This window comes from Phacochoerus africanus, chromosome 13 (genome assembly GCF_016906955.1).
Source record: "Phacochoerus africanus isolate WHEZ1 chromosome 13, ROS_Pafr_v1, whole genome shotgun sequence".
NCBI lineage: Eukaryota > Metazoa > Chordata > Mammalia > Artiodactyla > Suidae > Phacochoerus > Phacochoerus africanus.
This window is the reverse complement of record NC_062556.1, coordinates 11,376,570-11,393,902: the sequence shown is the minus strand read 5'-3', so window position 1 is coordinate 11,393,902 and position 17,333 is coordinate 11,376,570. Positions and strand designations below refer to the sequence as shown.

The 17,333-nt window shown below is 35.1% G+C and overlaps 1 protein-coding gene across 8 annotated transcripts in view; it reads right to left on the bottom strand.

Annotated features, from left to right (window-relative positions):
• NBEA (neurobeachin) overlaps positions 1–17,333 on the bottom strand; it is a 636,767-nt gene that overhangs the window by 344,612 nt on the left and 274,822 nt on the right. For all 8 annotated transcript variants that reach the window (XM_047756277.1, XM_047756280.1, XM_047756278.1 and 5 more), the window contains one exon: positions 7,838–7,899. In XM_047756277.1, coding sequence (XP_047612233.1) covers positions 7,838–7,899 — 62 coding nt within the window. The remainder of the gene's footprint in view (positions 1–7,837; positions 7,900–17,333) is intronic.

Sequence of the window (17,333 nt, the reverse complement as noted above, 5' to 3'; positions counted from 1 at the left end):
AGAATAAGATTTGTTAAAATATGAATATAAGGGAAATTACATATCTCATTAGCATTGAGAGCTCAAGACTGCATATAACCATCACAAAAGTGCTGGGTATTATTAAACCACTATGCAAGTTTAGCTTGTCATAAAATGTTCATAGATAATCTAAAGATAAAATAGACATTTAATATTTCTCAAGATGCACTTTCTGAGGTCTTTTATGTGATAATAATTTGTGGCTACCAGCAAGGCCTACCCAGAAACAAGAAACCATTATGAAAGTTGCCTTATTTTCAAGAATAAATAGGGGACAACTATGCCTCATTGAACTGTTTATGTTTTGATGTTTCCTTGGCTTATTCACTCCTATATACCAAACCTGTAGCAGATATGATCTCAATTCACACCTTGCCAAGATAATAAATTACTCTGTGCCACTTATCTTTGCTACCATTTCAGAAGAGAAGAAACCTCCAGCATTACATTCTGAATGTTAAGACTCTATCATGCTTCCTTATCATGGAGCAGAACTGTGTACCATGACATTAAAATATTTTATTTTATTTTACTTTATTTTATTGTTTTTTTTTCAGGGTTGCACCCATGGCATATGGAGGTTCCCAGGTCAGGGGTCTAATTGAAGCTACAGCGGCCAGCTTACACCACAGCCACAGCAATGCAGGATCCAATGTAGTCTTTGACCTACATCACAGCTCACGGCAACGTCAGATCCTTAACCCACTGAACGAGGCCAGGGATCAAACCCACAACCTCGTGGTTCCTAGTCGGATTCGTTTCTGCTGTGGCACGACGGGAACTCCTAAAATATTTTAGTTTTATTCATGAATAATCATGCAGCTAGCATGGTATATGAGCCAGCATGAGAACTTTAGTGTTGTAGAGAAACTTGGGGGTCCTCCTTTTCTGACCCAGTGCAAGAATCTTTGACACACAATTAGCTGATCTTTGCTTGCAGACCTACAATACTGCAGGCTTCTGGAATACACTGTTCTACTTTTAGATTATATTAACATTAAAGAGAAGCACTGAAGTTCGTATTTGGACAAAAAAGCTGTGCCGACAAACAACATCTACTGGTCACATGTAGCTTTTACAAGTACTTGAAGCGTGGCTAGTCTGAGCTGGTATGTATTCTAAGTATAAAATATATACTTGATTTGAAAGACGTAGAACCAAAAAAAAGGAATGCAAATTATCTCATTAAATATTTCATATTGATTATATACACTTTGAAATTATATATATATATATATATATATATATTTTTTTTAGGGCCACACCCGCAGCACATGGAAGTTCTCAGGCTAGGGTCTAATTGGAGTTAGAGCTGCTGGCCTATTCCACAGCCACAGCAAAGCCAGATCTGAGCTGTGTCTGTGACCTATACTACAGCTCATGGCAATGCCGGATCCTTAACCCACTGAGCGAGGCCAGGGATCGAACCTGCAACCTCATGGTTCCTAGTCGGATTCATTTCCGCTGCACCACGACGGGAACGCCTGAAATTATATTTAGGTTAAGTAAAATGTATTATAAAATTAATCTCACCTGCTCCTTTTTAAATATGGTTATTAGAAAGCTAGGGAAAGAGTACATGGGATTCTATATATTAATTTTGCAACTTCTTGTCAGTCTTCATTATTATTTAAAGAACAAAACAAAACCACAGACTATGAGGAAATGTGCACGGGAAGAAAAAGGGGACAAAGAAAATTACCTATTAGAAGATGGCTAGTAAAAGTATGTTGATATATGTAAGATCAAATACATAAGATTAAAGGGGAAAAATCCACCAAAAAGCAAGAGGATGTACAAAGTGGTAGGGCGATGACATATTATTTTTCATTACTTTTAAAGCTGTTGTAATGTGCCTAAAGAATTTATATAATGAAAAAATAGAAAAATAAAAATAGGGGTAAACAAACAAAGCAAAATATCTATGAAGACAGGAAAAGGGTGGACACTGTAGCAAAGTGTGGAAGGAAGTTTCAGGTCAGGGAGACCACGTGGTCAGTAAGCCAGGGAAATCTGTTTACCTCAGAATGCACTATAGTCCTTCTCCTCTGCCACAGAAACTGAAGCATTCCTAAGCAGTATCCTGCAGGTGGGCAAGGCTTACCAATTTCCTTCTCTCCCAAATGTAGTAGAATTATGAGAACTCAGAGGTGAGAAAAACTGCTGTTTCTCTTTCATATTTAAAATTTTTCACATAGATGAGCTCAGAACTTTTGTTTTTCCATCCTTTGCCTTCTCTGTTTATAATTTGGATTAGGAACCAATTAATATACAAGGATGAAAGTGTTGCATCATGTTTGTGTATGATATACACTAAGGTAGCTTAGAAAAAGATATTTTATAACATAAAGACGACTGACTCACAATTTATTGTACCTGCCAATTTCTCCAGGAGTTGAAATAAAAAGAAATCAACAAGAAAAAAGACCTCTGGAAGTGATCAAAAGCAATCTGAATTACATGGTCTCTAAATCTCTGGTTGAGTTTTCAGAGAGGGATGATGTCAATAGTTGGGTAGATGACAGCTAGTTGACTCTGCTCTGCTGATGAAATTGCTCAGTAGTTATTCTCCCCAAGGCACATTAAACAGGTATTTACTGATTATTTTATACTTACATTTTTCCTTCAAAATAGGTACATTTTACTGTATAATCTTCTCCATATTTTCTAATAATTTAAAGTCATTACTATGATCCATGTTGAAAATAATCTTTATGCATCACACCATTTCCAATTTCCTGCTTAACTTTCCTTTTTTTAATAGTACTTCTCTATTTTTAAATTTTTTAATTTTTATTTTATTTTTTTAAATTTTAATTTAAATTTTTTTCCACTGCATAGCATGGGGACCAAGTTTCACTTACATGTATACATTTTTTTCCCCCTCCCTTTGTTCTGTTGCGATATAATTAACTTTCTTTTCTATTTAGGATACACTACAAACTTTCTGGCAAGAAAGATGATATGGTCATACCAACTCCCCAAGAAACTGTAAATGCCCAGTATCCCCCTTTAACTTTGAGATGACATCATACCACAGATGAGAGCTGGAGGAGGCACTGACCAGAGAAAAAGGGATTTCTTAGATACTTAGGAAAAAAATAGTGGCTTTATTCCTTCTAAAAGCAAGGCAGAAACTGTAAAAGCAAACATCAAGACCTACTGAACATGACTTGCAAGTTAGAAATTTCTTATCAATCTCAATTTTAGGCTATGTAACATACTGTAATATTTTATATGGAAAAATAATCTCAGGAAAATATTGTTCCATGTGTTTGCTGGAAATGGGTAATTCCCTACATCACAAATAAACCCAAATAAATGCACGGGCTAGCTACTCAATTTCTAAAGTGCTCCAAATAAGGCTGATCATTGGTCTGAGCTTGTTGCAGGTTCATTTCTCTCCAGACTTTGGCTCAAACCAAACCTCCTTCCCTCCTTAGATCGAGGAGAAGGTCTATTACCTTCAAGGGGTCCACCTTTCGTGCATCTTACTAAAGCCTTCCATGAAAACCTTATTTCTGGGTTCAAAGGAACAATTTTCTGAACCGCATATAGTTGGCACTTGATTATATTCAATTTAAAATGCCATGCCGCAGCTTTCAATTCTTCCTTGATTTCAAATTGAGCTATAAAACAGGTTGGTTTCATGGATAAAACCAAACTCTTTAAGAACTAGAAGAATGTATCAATAAATATTTAGTAAAGATTACAAATGTTAAAATATAAAAGTAGTCACTAAGTAAATGTGACATAATTTCATCATGATAATTAGGATTCCATAGTTCTAAAAATGCTTGAAAAAACTCTGTCCATCAGTAGTTTTCTTAATTTATAATCTTCCTATCTTAAACACCAAAACTCCTTTGGCATTGAATACTTATAAATGAATATTCTTTAGTAGTTCTTCCTCCACTTCAACCTATCTTAGGTTTATTATCGTTATAAGAAAAGTATGTCTTTTTCTTTTGTACTATCTGACGAAACTGGAGAAAAAATAGAAAATTGAAATGTTCAAAGGCTAAATCATCTGAAAAAGGAAGATTATTCTTCAGTTGTGGTTCATTTGTAAGTGCTGTGTTTAGAAGTCCTAGGTTACGGCCTTGATCATATCAGTGGAATCACTAGAAACCTTTTTATTTAAGTATATGGAGTATTTTAAAAAGAATAAAGGCAAAACAAAACTACAAAATCACTCATGTTAGTAACTTAAAGAGACCTGCAAGGCTTGACTTCTACTTATGTTACTTATACATATTTTTGGTTTTTAATGAGAATAAAAATGATTTATTAAGAATACACTTGTGTAATCAGTGCTTCAAGTCAGAAAGTACTTAAATACTGAGACATTATTTTACATAAGAATTTCTCAATTTATAAAACATTTTTTATTGACAGATAAGGCACAGAAAAATGCAAGTGGCATCTGCTAATCTTTAGTTATGAAAACTTAAAGAAATCCTATGGGAAAACATCACTCAATTTTTCCTGGAGAACCTCTGATGGAGACTTCCTAAAAAAAAAAATCTGGAAATAATTAGAAGCTATTATAGTACCCTAAAAAGTTTACTTGAAAACTAAATCTGCTCTTCATCAAAAAACACAATACATTCAGAAAAATGTGATGGAAAAATAAGGTCCACATATAGAATAATGAAAAGCACCTCAACCACACCTGATTGTAAAACTTAAAAAAACAAAAAAGCTGACAGAGGGTAATAGCAGACCTATGAGATACTGAAGAACTCTGGAGGAAATATTGTATTAACTGATTAAGAACTGATTTTTCAAAACACAATACAGTAATTATTTTACTTCAGTTCACTTTACTTCCAACTTAAAAAAAAATCATTTGACTAAGTACATTTTTAATATGAATTGAAAAGGAAGAAGAATAGTTAATTATTAAAATTTACTTTTATTTCATAAGATCTACATGGAAAAGAAAAATGTCCATATATAGTAAAAAATGTTTGGGGAATAATAGATGCTATATAATGATAATGCTAATAGCATCTTAAAACTTAAAATATGTTTTCCACAGAGACCCAAAATTCCACTGGGGGGTAGACTGGATGGCGTGTCCCTTAGAGTTTAAAAGACTGTCCATATGAACTGAATTATCCTTGACAAGTACCTTCAGACACGTGTAATGTGATCTCATGTAAATTTAGACCACATTTTTTTTTTTTTTGCACATGAACCACTGGCAATAGTTAAGTTTATTCAGGAGCTCAGATAAAAAGGAAAGAAAAGCTGAAATCTTTAATAATATGTAGTGGTTACCACGCATTTCCGAAATGAAAAGCAGAAAAATAAAAGCATTTAATGTGTTGTAGCAAATGAAAGAAAAACAAATGCTGTGAGAAATGCTGCATTTTCCTTTCCTTTTTCAGTTCTTAGCTACCTCTTCTCTCCAAACAAAACATTATCCTTCCATGGTTTATCCACATTGAGAGAAGGAAAAGCTAATTCTAAACAAATACACCAGAAAATTCCATTTGCATTGAAAACTTATTCTATCCAATAATTAAATCACAGTGTGGATAATAGTTGTATTCCCCACTGTGGGAAAAAATATATACAGTTCATCAAGGTAGTTACTTATTCAGATTTTCAGCTAATTTTTTAGTACCAATAAGAACTCATCATAATAACATGGAGCTATCAACACTTGCAAAAGGCCGACTGTAAAACAAAAGACAATTCCAGACGATGCAGCTTTAAAGACTCCTCAGGATTGCCTCCACCTTGGCACAAAGACAGCCTACAGAACAATACTAATTCTACAGGGATCAGCAACATTATCAAAGAGATGCATTAAGGCCTTCAGAAGAGAACTCAGCTCTGGAAAGCACTGCTGTGCCAAGCCATCTCCGCAGCATCAGCAACTCTATTTCTCTTTATCAGAGGTTTGCTCCTGTTATGACTGCCTGGCTAATGGGTGAAAAGAGGGCATAAATCATCATGCATCTGACTCGTAGAGAAAAATGGCAGATTATTTTAAGAAACTTTGAAGCCATATCCATACTCTGTGTGTCCTCAAAACCAAGGTTTGATACATCTGTGGAACAATTAATGATCTGCAAAAGATGCATTTAAAAAGTAATTTAAAAGTAGAATAGTAAACTCTTCCCACCTGAATTACATTGAAGGAAGATTATTCATTTGCTTCTTTAAAAATATTTTGTGGAAAGCCAAGTCTCGTTTTAATAGAAAATAAAATAATTGGAGCTTTGTTTTCTTTTTTACAAATACAATTTAAGGTCATTTAAATGAGGTATATTTAATCAATTAACCCCCTGGATATTTAAAACACACTGAATTATTTAAGAAATTCAAGTTAAAAATCAAATTGAGACATGTTTATAATAATGCTTGGCTGAAACACTGAAAGAAAGTGCACTGCATAGAGAGCTTAAATTTCTCACTCTTCCTTTCAATCAATATCTGAGGCAAAGTTTCATCTCTAGGGCCCTTAATGGCAGGAATTCCTGGAGCCAGCAAATGAGTAATGTTAAACCTATGATCAGATGATGAGGCCATCAAAGACACTAGACACTAATGCTACATTCTTCTTTATTCCTCTGAACTGCAGTGAAACCGAGAGCTAAAGAAGAAGGAATTTTATACTATTTTTTTTTCATAAAACCTTTTTTTTTTTTTTAATGTGCATCATCAAGAACCTAAAAAGTCCTGCTAGATCTCAAAGACATCTCTCGAACTCAGGACTCTGGCATTAGGTAACAATTTTCAAATGCCCTACAGATGAACTCCTGCCAGGGAAACTGTTTTCTTTAACTTTTCCTTATTAAAACTCTTCCTGCATGAAAAGAGGAAAATGGACCTAATGATTTCCCTTGAATATATTCTTGAAGAAAGTAAACCTGAAGACTGAAAATCAATAGGTAAGTTTTTGGTTTTGTTTTTGCTGATGCTTTAAAGGATCAACTGAAGCCATACTGTTGTTTATTTGGAAGTTAGCAGTGGTTTTAGCCAGACCTCAGGTCAGTAACTACAAACAGTATTGATGTATTTTCCTTTCCACTGAGGAAACTAGGGATAAATGTAATAACTACTTGTTACAAACATACATGAGGTCTTTTTAAATTCTCATATTACAAAATATTTAATACTTTTGGGAAAATCAGGATCACTAGGAGACTTGCAGAGCTGGTGAGAAGAAAGACCATCAGGTCCCTTTATCAGAAAAATGTTACACATAATTTTCTTATAATTGCTCACAAATACCCTACAATTATTAGTCTACTTTTAATTCTTATCATTAAAAGTAAATGGTATAAGTAGAGTTTTAGAATTTACCCTTAAATTACATTAAAAAGGGGTAAGAAGCAAGGTATCATATCAAAAAAACCCCACTAATGAGTTAATTTCACACTTTGGCTCTTGCATTTAAAAAACTCTACTTTTCATGATCTCAAATAGTGAAAAAGAAATCATGTAATTAACAATGAAGGTCAAAATTATAAATACTACTGTATCATTTTAAAAGGAGGGGGTGTAAAGAAGAGTATAAAATAATAAATTATATAATTTGCAGAGATTAAAAAAGAGAAAATAGTTTAGGTAATAAGAGAGCTAAAGAGAGAAGAAGGGAGAGAGAGATTAAAGTGATATTTGCATGGTAAGATCATCTACACCAAAAAAATCACTATCATTTATTTTTTCATCTATGACATAAAAGAAATTTTAAAATGTATGAACATATACATATTTATTCACATACATTCTCTTGTTAGTGACACAAAACAACCCTTATGTGGTTTAATGTAATCAAGTGAATGAGATTTCCTACCTGAGAACAAAGCAGCATAACAAGCTCAACCACAGATGTGCTGGACTTCATACAAACAAGGCCTAAAACAAAGAAACGTTAAGACAAAGTGAAATTACACTGGTAAAAAAATCACCATTCCCAGTTAATTCATTATACAGTTTTAACTTCTAAAATCCTTCTTTAAAATAGAATTCCTGAAATAACATAAATGGAGGCATTCACTGACTGTTTTTTAGCATTAATTTTAAAATATACAGATATTCAAAAAGACGTGAAAACTACAAAAAAACAAAAAAACAAAAAAAACAAAAAACAAAAACAAAACCTGACTTCCTGCTACTGTTATTTATGGTCAGGCGTTTCTTATATTTATACAAGTTGGGGGTAGTCATCAAAACCAATGACCTAGTTAGAGCTCCTTTTATTCCAGTGACATTCGCTATGTGATTATCTTCTGGAGCACAGAACAATAATCACTGAAGATCTGCTTAAATTACCTTCCAGCAGACAAAAATAAAGTAATTTATTAACAGGTAGTTCTCCATAGGCTGTCAATTGTTAAATGAATGTTAAAATATTAAAAAATAATTTCACATAAAATTAACCTTATGCAATTTTTATAAAATCTTCCATTTTTCTTCTTCCAAAATCTCTGAATAGACATCAGAAGAAAAAAGATAAATAAGAATATATATGTAATAACAGCTACTACTCAATGATCACTTACTCTGTGTTGGGTACTGTGTTAAGTGCCTGATTCTCATTTACATTCTGTGACATACTACTATCATGTCCATTCTACAGGTAAGAAAATATTCATCTTAAAAACAGTTTAAATATTGGTTATTCATCAAGATTTTTTCCAGTCAAAAGGTTGACATCTGTATAACATATAATAAGAAGGCAGATCAAGATTGGCAGTATTTTTTAAGTGCCATCATAAAGATGTAACCAAGGATTAATAAGAATTTCTGGAGGAGAGTATATTAATCATGATGTTTGCTAATTGAAAATATATTTTTAAAGTTTTTAACTGTTTTAAAAATTAAATTCATAGACTCATTTTTTTCTTTCTGTTTGAAGAAAACATAACCAGTAAAAGCACTGCATCAGTAAGAAATGCCAGAGTCTTACATTGTTGTTGCTAAACGGCAAGCTAAAGCGAAACCAGGGTTTTTTCTTCTCTTCAGGTGATTTCAATAAAGAGTCTCCAATGCCTTCCAGACACTAGCGTGTACATTTGCTGTAGGTAGTGGATAAATACCCTTCCATGCCCATTCTGCTAACAACCTGTCCCTAAGGTTCAGACCAAAAGAGCAAGTTGTAAAAAGGCACTAGTGCTCCATCTTATCAGATCTTTGGGCAGACAGTCAACTAACGAAATAAGAGGCAGATGTGAAAAGCTCATTTAAGAGACTATTGTTGTAATTGATCAGCAATTCTCATGCTCAGGAGCTACAGAATCAGAAAGATTAATGGGACATTTATCACTTGTTGGCTACTCAACTATTTGAAATTCTGACAAAGAAAAACTAAGTAAAAGGCCAAAGGACTATGATGAGCAAAAGGATCACAATTAAAATTCGTACTCTAAATCAATTTAATTTTAGGTGGTAAAGCTATATAAAGAACGATTAGACTACAAGGCTATATAATGAATGACCATATAAAGAATTATTAACTATATATTCTGTGTACTAGAGGTTCTTTTAAAATACATATTAAGGTAAACATTAGAAAAACACACAATGACATTCGTTTTTCAGATTATGTTGTATTTTTTAATTAATTAATTTATTTTTTTTTTGCTATTTCTTGGGCCGCTCCTGCGGCATATGGAGGTTCCCAGGCTAGGGGTTGAATCGGAGCTGCAGCCACCGGCCTTCGGCCTAGGCCAGAGCCACAGCAAGGCGGGATCCGAGCCGCGTCTGCAACCTACACCACAGCTCACGGCAACGCCGGATCGTCAACCCACTGAGCAAGGGCAGGGACCGAACCCGCCACCTCATGGTTCCTAGTCGGATTCGTTAACCACTGCGCCACGACGGGAACTCCCAGATTATGTTTTAGAATGAACTTCTAAAAAACTGCTGGGTAACAAGAATATTCATATTTTTTCCAAACACATACTATCATTCCATCATAAGAAAAACATAAACAAAGGCTCCACCAATGCTTTGTTCAAAGGAAAATACAAATGACAGGATAGCAAAATTGAAATTTGCAAACAGTACTCTAGGTACTTTGAAAAAGGCCATTGTGATCTCAACTCGATAAACCCTGATGTGATTTGCTGAATTAGTTTTGGAGAGAATGAACAAAATGATAATGGATCCTCCTCAAAAATAAAACAACACAAAAACAAAAATAATTTTGACAGAACACAAGAGAGGCAATTTTGGAAGAATTATCAACCTTCAAAAATTAAATAATAGGGAGTTCCCGTCGTGGCGCAGTGGTTAATGAATCTGACTAGGAACCATGAGGTTGCGGGTTCGGTCCCTGCCCTTGCTCAGTGGGTTAAGGATCTGGCGTTGCCGTGAGCTGTGGTGTAGGTTGCAGACGTGGCTCGGATCCCGCGTTGCTGTGGCTCTGGCGTAGGCAGGGTAGGCCGGCGGCTACAGCTCTGATTCGACCCCTAGCCTGGGAACCTCCATATGCTGTGGGAGCAGCTCTAGAAATGACAAAAAGACAAAATAAATAAATAAATAAATAATTTTGGTTGGAACTATTTCTAAGTGTTAAAATTACTATAAAAACAAACAGATTTTTATTAGAGACAGGGCATACTGAAGATAACTAGCAACATTTAGATATTTAGTAGAGATATTAAGAAAAGCATTGCATGATGACACTATCTTTAAGTAAAAAGTCACCTATATTTGAAAATTTGTGGTTTTGTATAATTTTAATCATAAGCTCAAGAAAGCTAAATTTATCTAGTGATGCTAGAAATAACTCCAGCTATATATGCATTAGGCAAATATTTGCCAAGTGTATGTCTCAGAAAGGGTAAGTTTTTTTCCTTTTTGTATCTGGCAAGAAATTCATAACCAAATCAACTCATTTAAATCTCCTTGAACAGGGAACTCTACCCCAAATTCAGTGATGGTCCATATGGGAAGAGAATAGATGTGTGTATATGTATAAGAATCACTTTGTTGTACAGTAGAGATAATTACCACATTGTAAATCGACTACACTTCAATAAAAATTTTTAAAATGAAAAAAGTCTCTTTATATGAGCAGAGGATATTGTCAGCACTCAGGATTTTAAGTAGTAAGACATTATCTACACTTTTCCAACTGCTCCATATTTTAATTCCAATCTAAGATTATCTAACATTTACTTAAAGTTTTATCATTTACAAATCATTTTTATATATGCTGTCTCACTGGATTCTCACAAGAGCTGTTTGAGCTAGTTATTCCTACCTGACATGATAGATACAAAATTAAGGGAGCCAGTAACTAGCACAAGGTCTTCCATTCAGTACGTAGAACTGGGACCTGCATTCAAGTTACCTACTCAAAAGTCCACTTTATGTTTGCTACAGAACTATTTAAAATGCATCATTAATAAGATGGCAATATGTGACTTAAAAGAAAAGTCACACGGTTATTTCCAACGGGGGTGATTTCAGCAGTTTTCTCGGAGAAGGCAGTATACGTTGGTCAGACACAGGGGCAAAAAGCACCAGCTTAAGCAAACCTTACAGAAGGAACAGGGGGACTACAAACCCCTTAAAAGACCTTGTATACCTTGGGGGAATGGCTGACTAGAATACAGGGGATATGTGAAAGTGGGACTGCAGGGTGAAACTGAAAGACAGATAAAGATTGATAGAAATAAAATGATGAACATTTTTGAAAGTGAAGAGGGAGAATATAGAGCAAGTTATACAAAGGGAGAAATGACACTAAAGATCAGTTACGGCATTTCTATTCCACGATGACTTTTCTCATCCTGTCAATTAAGAGGTAGCCAGCCCTCAAGGGATACACACACACACACACACACACACACACAGACATACTTATATACATATATCCTTCCAACAAAAATATAGTTAGAACTGTTGACCAATCAATAGGATACTTTCAGCAGCAAATATATATTCACCAGAATAAATATTCTGACTAGAAATACTAATCCAACACTGTGCACCATGCTAGCTTACCACAGTGAACCCACAGAGTGTAGATAATATGCATGTGGGAGAGAGAAGCCTGAATATGCAGGAAGTGCTCCAACGGTAAGGCAAGTGTCTAGTACAAGCTTTCGAATATATCATGAACTATGCTGTTGAAAGATAAGGTTGGCCAAGATAAACGTACTTTGAGAAGACGAATTAAGTGGACAAATTTGAGATGGCCAGATCTAGGCAGCACACACAGATTGGGCACAGATGAGTCAACCACCATCCAAAACGATGGCAGTTTTTTTGGTTTACACTTACTAGGGGTAAGAAGTCACTTTTTACTTTCAGAACTACACTGTCTTGCCAAAAAACAACCAACCAACAACAAAAAACCCCCATAAAACCCCATAAAATTGTAAAATAAGTATTTAGTTAATATTTTGATCTTTGGGGAAAAACTGTCTTACTTTAACACAAGAAATAGTGAAAGGTATTGTAACACTGTTTTAATACAGAGCTGTCAGACTCTTTTGATTCAATTGTGGGTCTGCACGCATCCATAGAATTAGAAGACAAAATTGAAAGATGCCTTATGCTTTAAAATAGCGTGGAAAAGGAGTTCCCCTTGTGGCTCAGTGGAAACAAATCTGACTGGTATCCATGAGGATGTGGGTTCGATCTCTGGACTCGCTCAGTGGGTTAAGGATACAGCATTGCCTTGAGCTGGGATGTAGGTCCGCAACCGTGACTCGGACCCTGCGTTGCTGTGGCTGTGGTGTAGGCAGGCGGCCACAGCTCCGATTCGACCCCTAGCCTGGGAACCTCCATATACCGTGGGTGCGGCCCTAGAAAAGACCAAAATAAAAAACAAAAAACAAAAAGAAAAGAAAGAAATGGGAGTTCCCATTGTGGTGCAGTGGAAACAAATGCGACTAGGAACCATGAGGTTGCGGGTTTGATCCCTGGCTTCGTTCAGTGGGTTAAGGAGCTGGCGTTGCTGTGAAATGTGGTGTAGGTCACAGATGTGGCTCGGATCTCGCGTTACTGTGGCTGTGGCATAGGCTGGAAGCTGTAGCTCCAATTAGACCCCAAGCCTGGAAACTTCCATATGCCGCGGGAGTGGCCCTAAAAAAGCAAAAAGATAAATAAATAAATAAGTAATGAAATGGATTTAGCTTTTTAATAGTCAGAAATTAGTAGTACCCTCTTACATGAAATATTTTGAAAGATTCATAAAGAAACTAATGCTAATATTAACTGCAATCTCAAAGTAATTTGATATTGCACCTTTCTCCATGGAAATTCTGTAGGCTCAGAACTGAAAATCTATTTCGACGTGAAAGTAGTTGGCTAAGTGCTTTTAACTTGTCAATCTAGACTGTTTAGATTGCTCAGAAACACGATTAACTGTAACTATAGCTATATGATATCTTGTTATTTTGACTAATTTATTGAAATATGCTCTAATTTGTTTCTTTTGCTTTTTGTTTTTGGTCATTGTGGTGATACAGTCTAGGAATCTTATTGGCTGTGGATATTTTTTATTTTTTATGGTTTTGCTTCTGCTAAGAATTTTTGCTCCACGATAGAGCTGAAATTCCTAAGACTCTCATAGGTAACTCTTTCACAGATTGAGAGATTACAATTTAAAAGTGATATTTACTAGGGCTTTGACAGGGAATGAGCTGAGGTAAAGAGGGCATTCTCAAGGTATTATTATTGCTATCTATTAAATGTGAAACACCACTGTAAATTTACCCTTATTTTAACTTATGTTTTAGAAACCAGGTTTGTGCTAGCCCATCAAAAATATCATATCAAGGGGGAAATTCTGGCAAATTCTTAATATTCAATGTCATTTTTTTCCTCCCTGTGACTTTTCATTTCTCTGTGCACATTCCATGTAAATACCATTTTACATTTAAACATACTAAACAACATATTACAATTTCCAAATCAGCTGGGATTAATTAAGTTTTGAGTTCGCTGTCTCTGGAGACACTTTCATTTAAATATCTTATTTAAAAAACTCTAAGTAAGCCACTGCCATGTCACAGAGATGACACTGTCTTTGACCTTAAGGACAAAAGCCTGGTTACAAAATACGGCATATACATATATATGTGTGTGTGCATGCACGTGTATACACAAACACGAAGGTGTTCAGAGAGAGTATTATACTGAAAAGAACTGCAATATGGCCCTATGCCCCCAAATAACTTACAACAACTGTTGTTGAGGTTTTTAATTAAACACTTTTATCCATGGTATTAGACTCAAGTTTCCACTACAGAAGTGACTGACCTGCGTGTCTTGCCCTTTCCTTTACTTCCTGATTTAATCACAGCAGCAATGAATAAGGATGAAGTAAGGGAAATCAGAGACATTTTCACTATCATAAATCATCTGGATTTCTCAATTCTCTTTGGGTTAAATTAAATTATAGAAGCAATTGTTATTCCTAAATCACTCCTCTGTACCAACTTTCTTCTCTTCTCCCTGTGCTTCAAATTCCAAAAACTCAATTAAATTCTAAAACTTCTAAACTATGTCTGGTTCAAATTCTCACATTACCCAACAAAGACTCTGACCCTGAATAATAATTAAGAATATACACATATTTTAACTATGCGTTTAAGAAATATTAATAATAAAGAGAAAAAAACAACAGGATAGTCATACAATTAATATGAGTTGAATAAAAATGGCTATGTAATGCCTCTTTATTAATAAAATAATAATTTATATTCTATAAAATACGGAATCCTCCTTTCGAATATAGTATATATAAATGAACACTTTATTGATATAGGATCTTAGTTCCCAGACTAGGGATTGATCCCAGGCCACAGCTGTGAAAGTGCTGAGTCCTAACCACTAGATTATTTTTGTATTCAGAAGAACGCTGGCTCTGTTTATTTTAAATACTATGTATCACTTTTCTTAATAATGCATTCATAAAGTCAAAAGATAAAAACTTTGAAACATAATTAGTAAAAGTAAACTTGTTAATTATCATGATTAAAGCATAAACAGAAAAAATAGGCTATAGGTCAAGTTAGGCTTAAATAGAGGAGAGTCAGGTGAATCACATTTATTTATTTATTTATTTATTTATTATTTACTGTCTTTTTGCCTTTTCTAGGGCCACTCCGGCAGCATGTGGAGGTTCCCTGGCTAGGGGTCCAATCAGAGCTATAGCTGCCAGCTTACACCAGAGCCACAGCAAGGTGGGATCTGAGCTGCATCTGCGACGACCTACACCACCGCTCACGGCAACGCCAGATCCTTAACCCACTGAGCAATGCCAGGAATCGAACCCGCAACCTCATGGTTCCCAATCGGATTCGTTAACCACTGCGCCACGACGGGAACTCCAAAACTCATTTATTTTTAAGAGTATATTCATTTTATCCAATAATTATAGACTTAAATTGTTGAATCACCCTGAGGAGACAAGCTAGACCTTCCCAAAATTCCTTATCTGTGCTCAACACAATAAATTCTCCAATTTGACCCAGGGTGAATTTTCTTTACTGAATTTTCCATTTAAAGCAAAATATGAAATAGAGATGATCAGTCCTGTTTTATTAATTCTTCAGAATGAAATACACAGTTTTTGGAACTTGGAAGAACTTGGACGTTCCTTCAATTTTACAACATTGAAGATACTGCCAAAAGTCACAGAATTATTATAAGTAGATATTCTAAGTAATAATTTACTGTGATTATATGTGAAGGATTATATAAGCCACAAGTTTAGAGAAATGAACAAGATTATTTTACCTACAGAAGAAAACTCCACATATCCAATAAACGCCTGTCTGTAATTTACGGTGATACCTTGGAGTTAAATTATATGATTATATATGTACCAGGATACAATAATGATGCAGTAGAGAAGTCAGCATGTAAATTGCTTTGCAATGAAAAAATATAACATTTCAGTATAAAATATTAGTCCTACTTACAAAAGTAAATGGTGCTTTTATTTCTTCAAATTCTTCTTGCAATGATAGATCTATTACAATAACAGTTATTTTGTGAAATAATAGGAACTAAGGAATCTACAAAATGGAATCAAATAAATGGTCATAAAAAATGTCTGGCAGAAAGTAAGGAGCTAGTCATTCCTAAGAATTAAAGACATTTAATAATTCAGTTCTAAAACAGCACTGCATACTTAGTGTATGCCAGGGCACAAATACAAAACAGATATGCTCCCTGCGTTAGAGAAGTCTGCATTCTGAAGAATAACATAGCAGATAAACTGGTCAATTTAATCTGAACAGAAGTGTTATCTGAGAACCATTATAGGATGTTGACTTGGTAAACAAGATAAATGATGCCATTAAAGTAATTTCTGTTGTGATTACAGGGAAATGGTGAGCTTAATAACAACAGGAAATACTTTACCTAAACTAATGCACAGTTATTAGTTCCTTGGGAGAAGGTGACCTAGATGTCATTCCAAGATCAACAATCACAAATGGTATTTCAATGTGTAAAACAGAATGTTTGATACAAAAAACTACCTCTACTGACAAAGTATCAAGATAACTCTATATATATCAAAAGAAATACATTAATGGAAAATACAAGTGAGGATATTTTCTAGTTGAAAGGTTGCAAAGTACAGCTGCCGAAATACCTTCCATAATCTTTTTAAGTACCAAGTTTCAAAGTTAAAATTACATCCTAATCAGAAGATTATCTTTACCCCGGACCTCGTGTAATTAGAACAACCTTATCGCTTTTATTTTTTCTAACTCTCTTTAAAACAACATTTTAGGCATAGATAACAACGTGTATATTATGAGTCACAGATATTTCCATATGGAAAAGAAAATAATACTCTAGCAGTTAAAATTGATATTACAAGTCTAGATTATAGTTTTCATGGATTCTCTTATGTATAATAGAGGTTCTTTCATTTATTTATTTATTTATTTATTTTTGTCTTTTTTCTATTTCTTTGGGCCGCTCCCGCGGCATATGGAGGTTCCCAGGCTAGGGGTCGAGTTGGAGCCGTAGCCACCGGCCTACGCCAGAGCCACAGCGACGCGGGATCCAAGCCGCGTCTGCAACCTACACCACAGCTCACGGCAACGCCGGATCGTTAACCCACTGAGCAAGGGCAGGGATCGAACCCGCAACCTCATGGTTCCTAGTCGGATTCGTTAACCACTGCGCCACGACGGGAACTCCTTATTTTTGTCTTTTTGCCATTTCTTGGGCCGCTCCCGTGGCATATGGAGGTTCCCAGGCTAGGGGTCGAATCGGAGCTGTAGCTGCCAGCCTACACCAGAGCCACAGCAACACGGGATCCAAGCCACATCTGCGACCTACACCACAGCTCATGGCAACGCCGG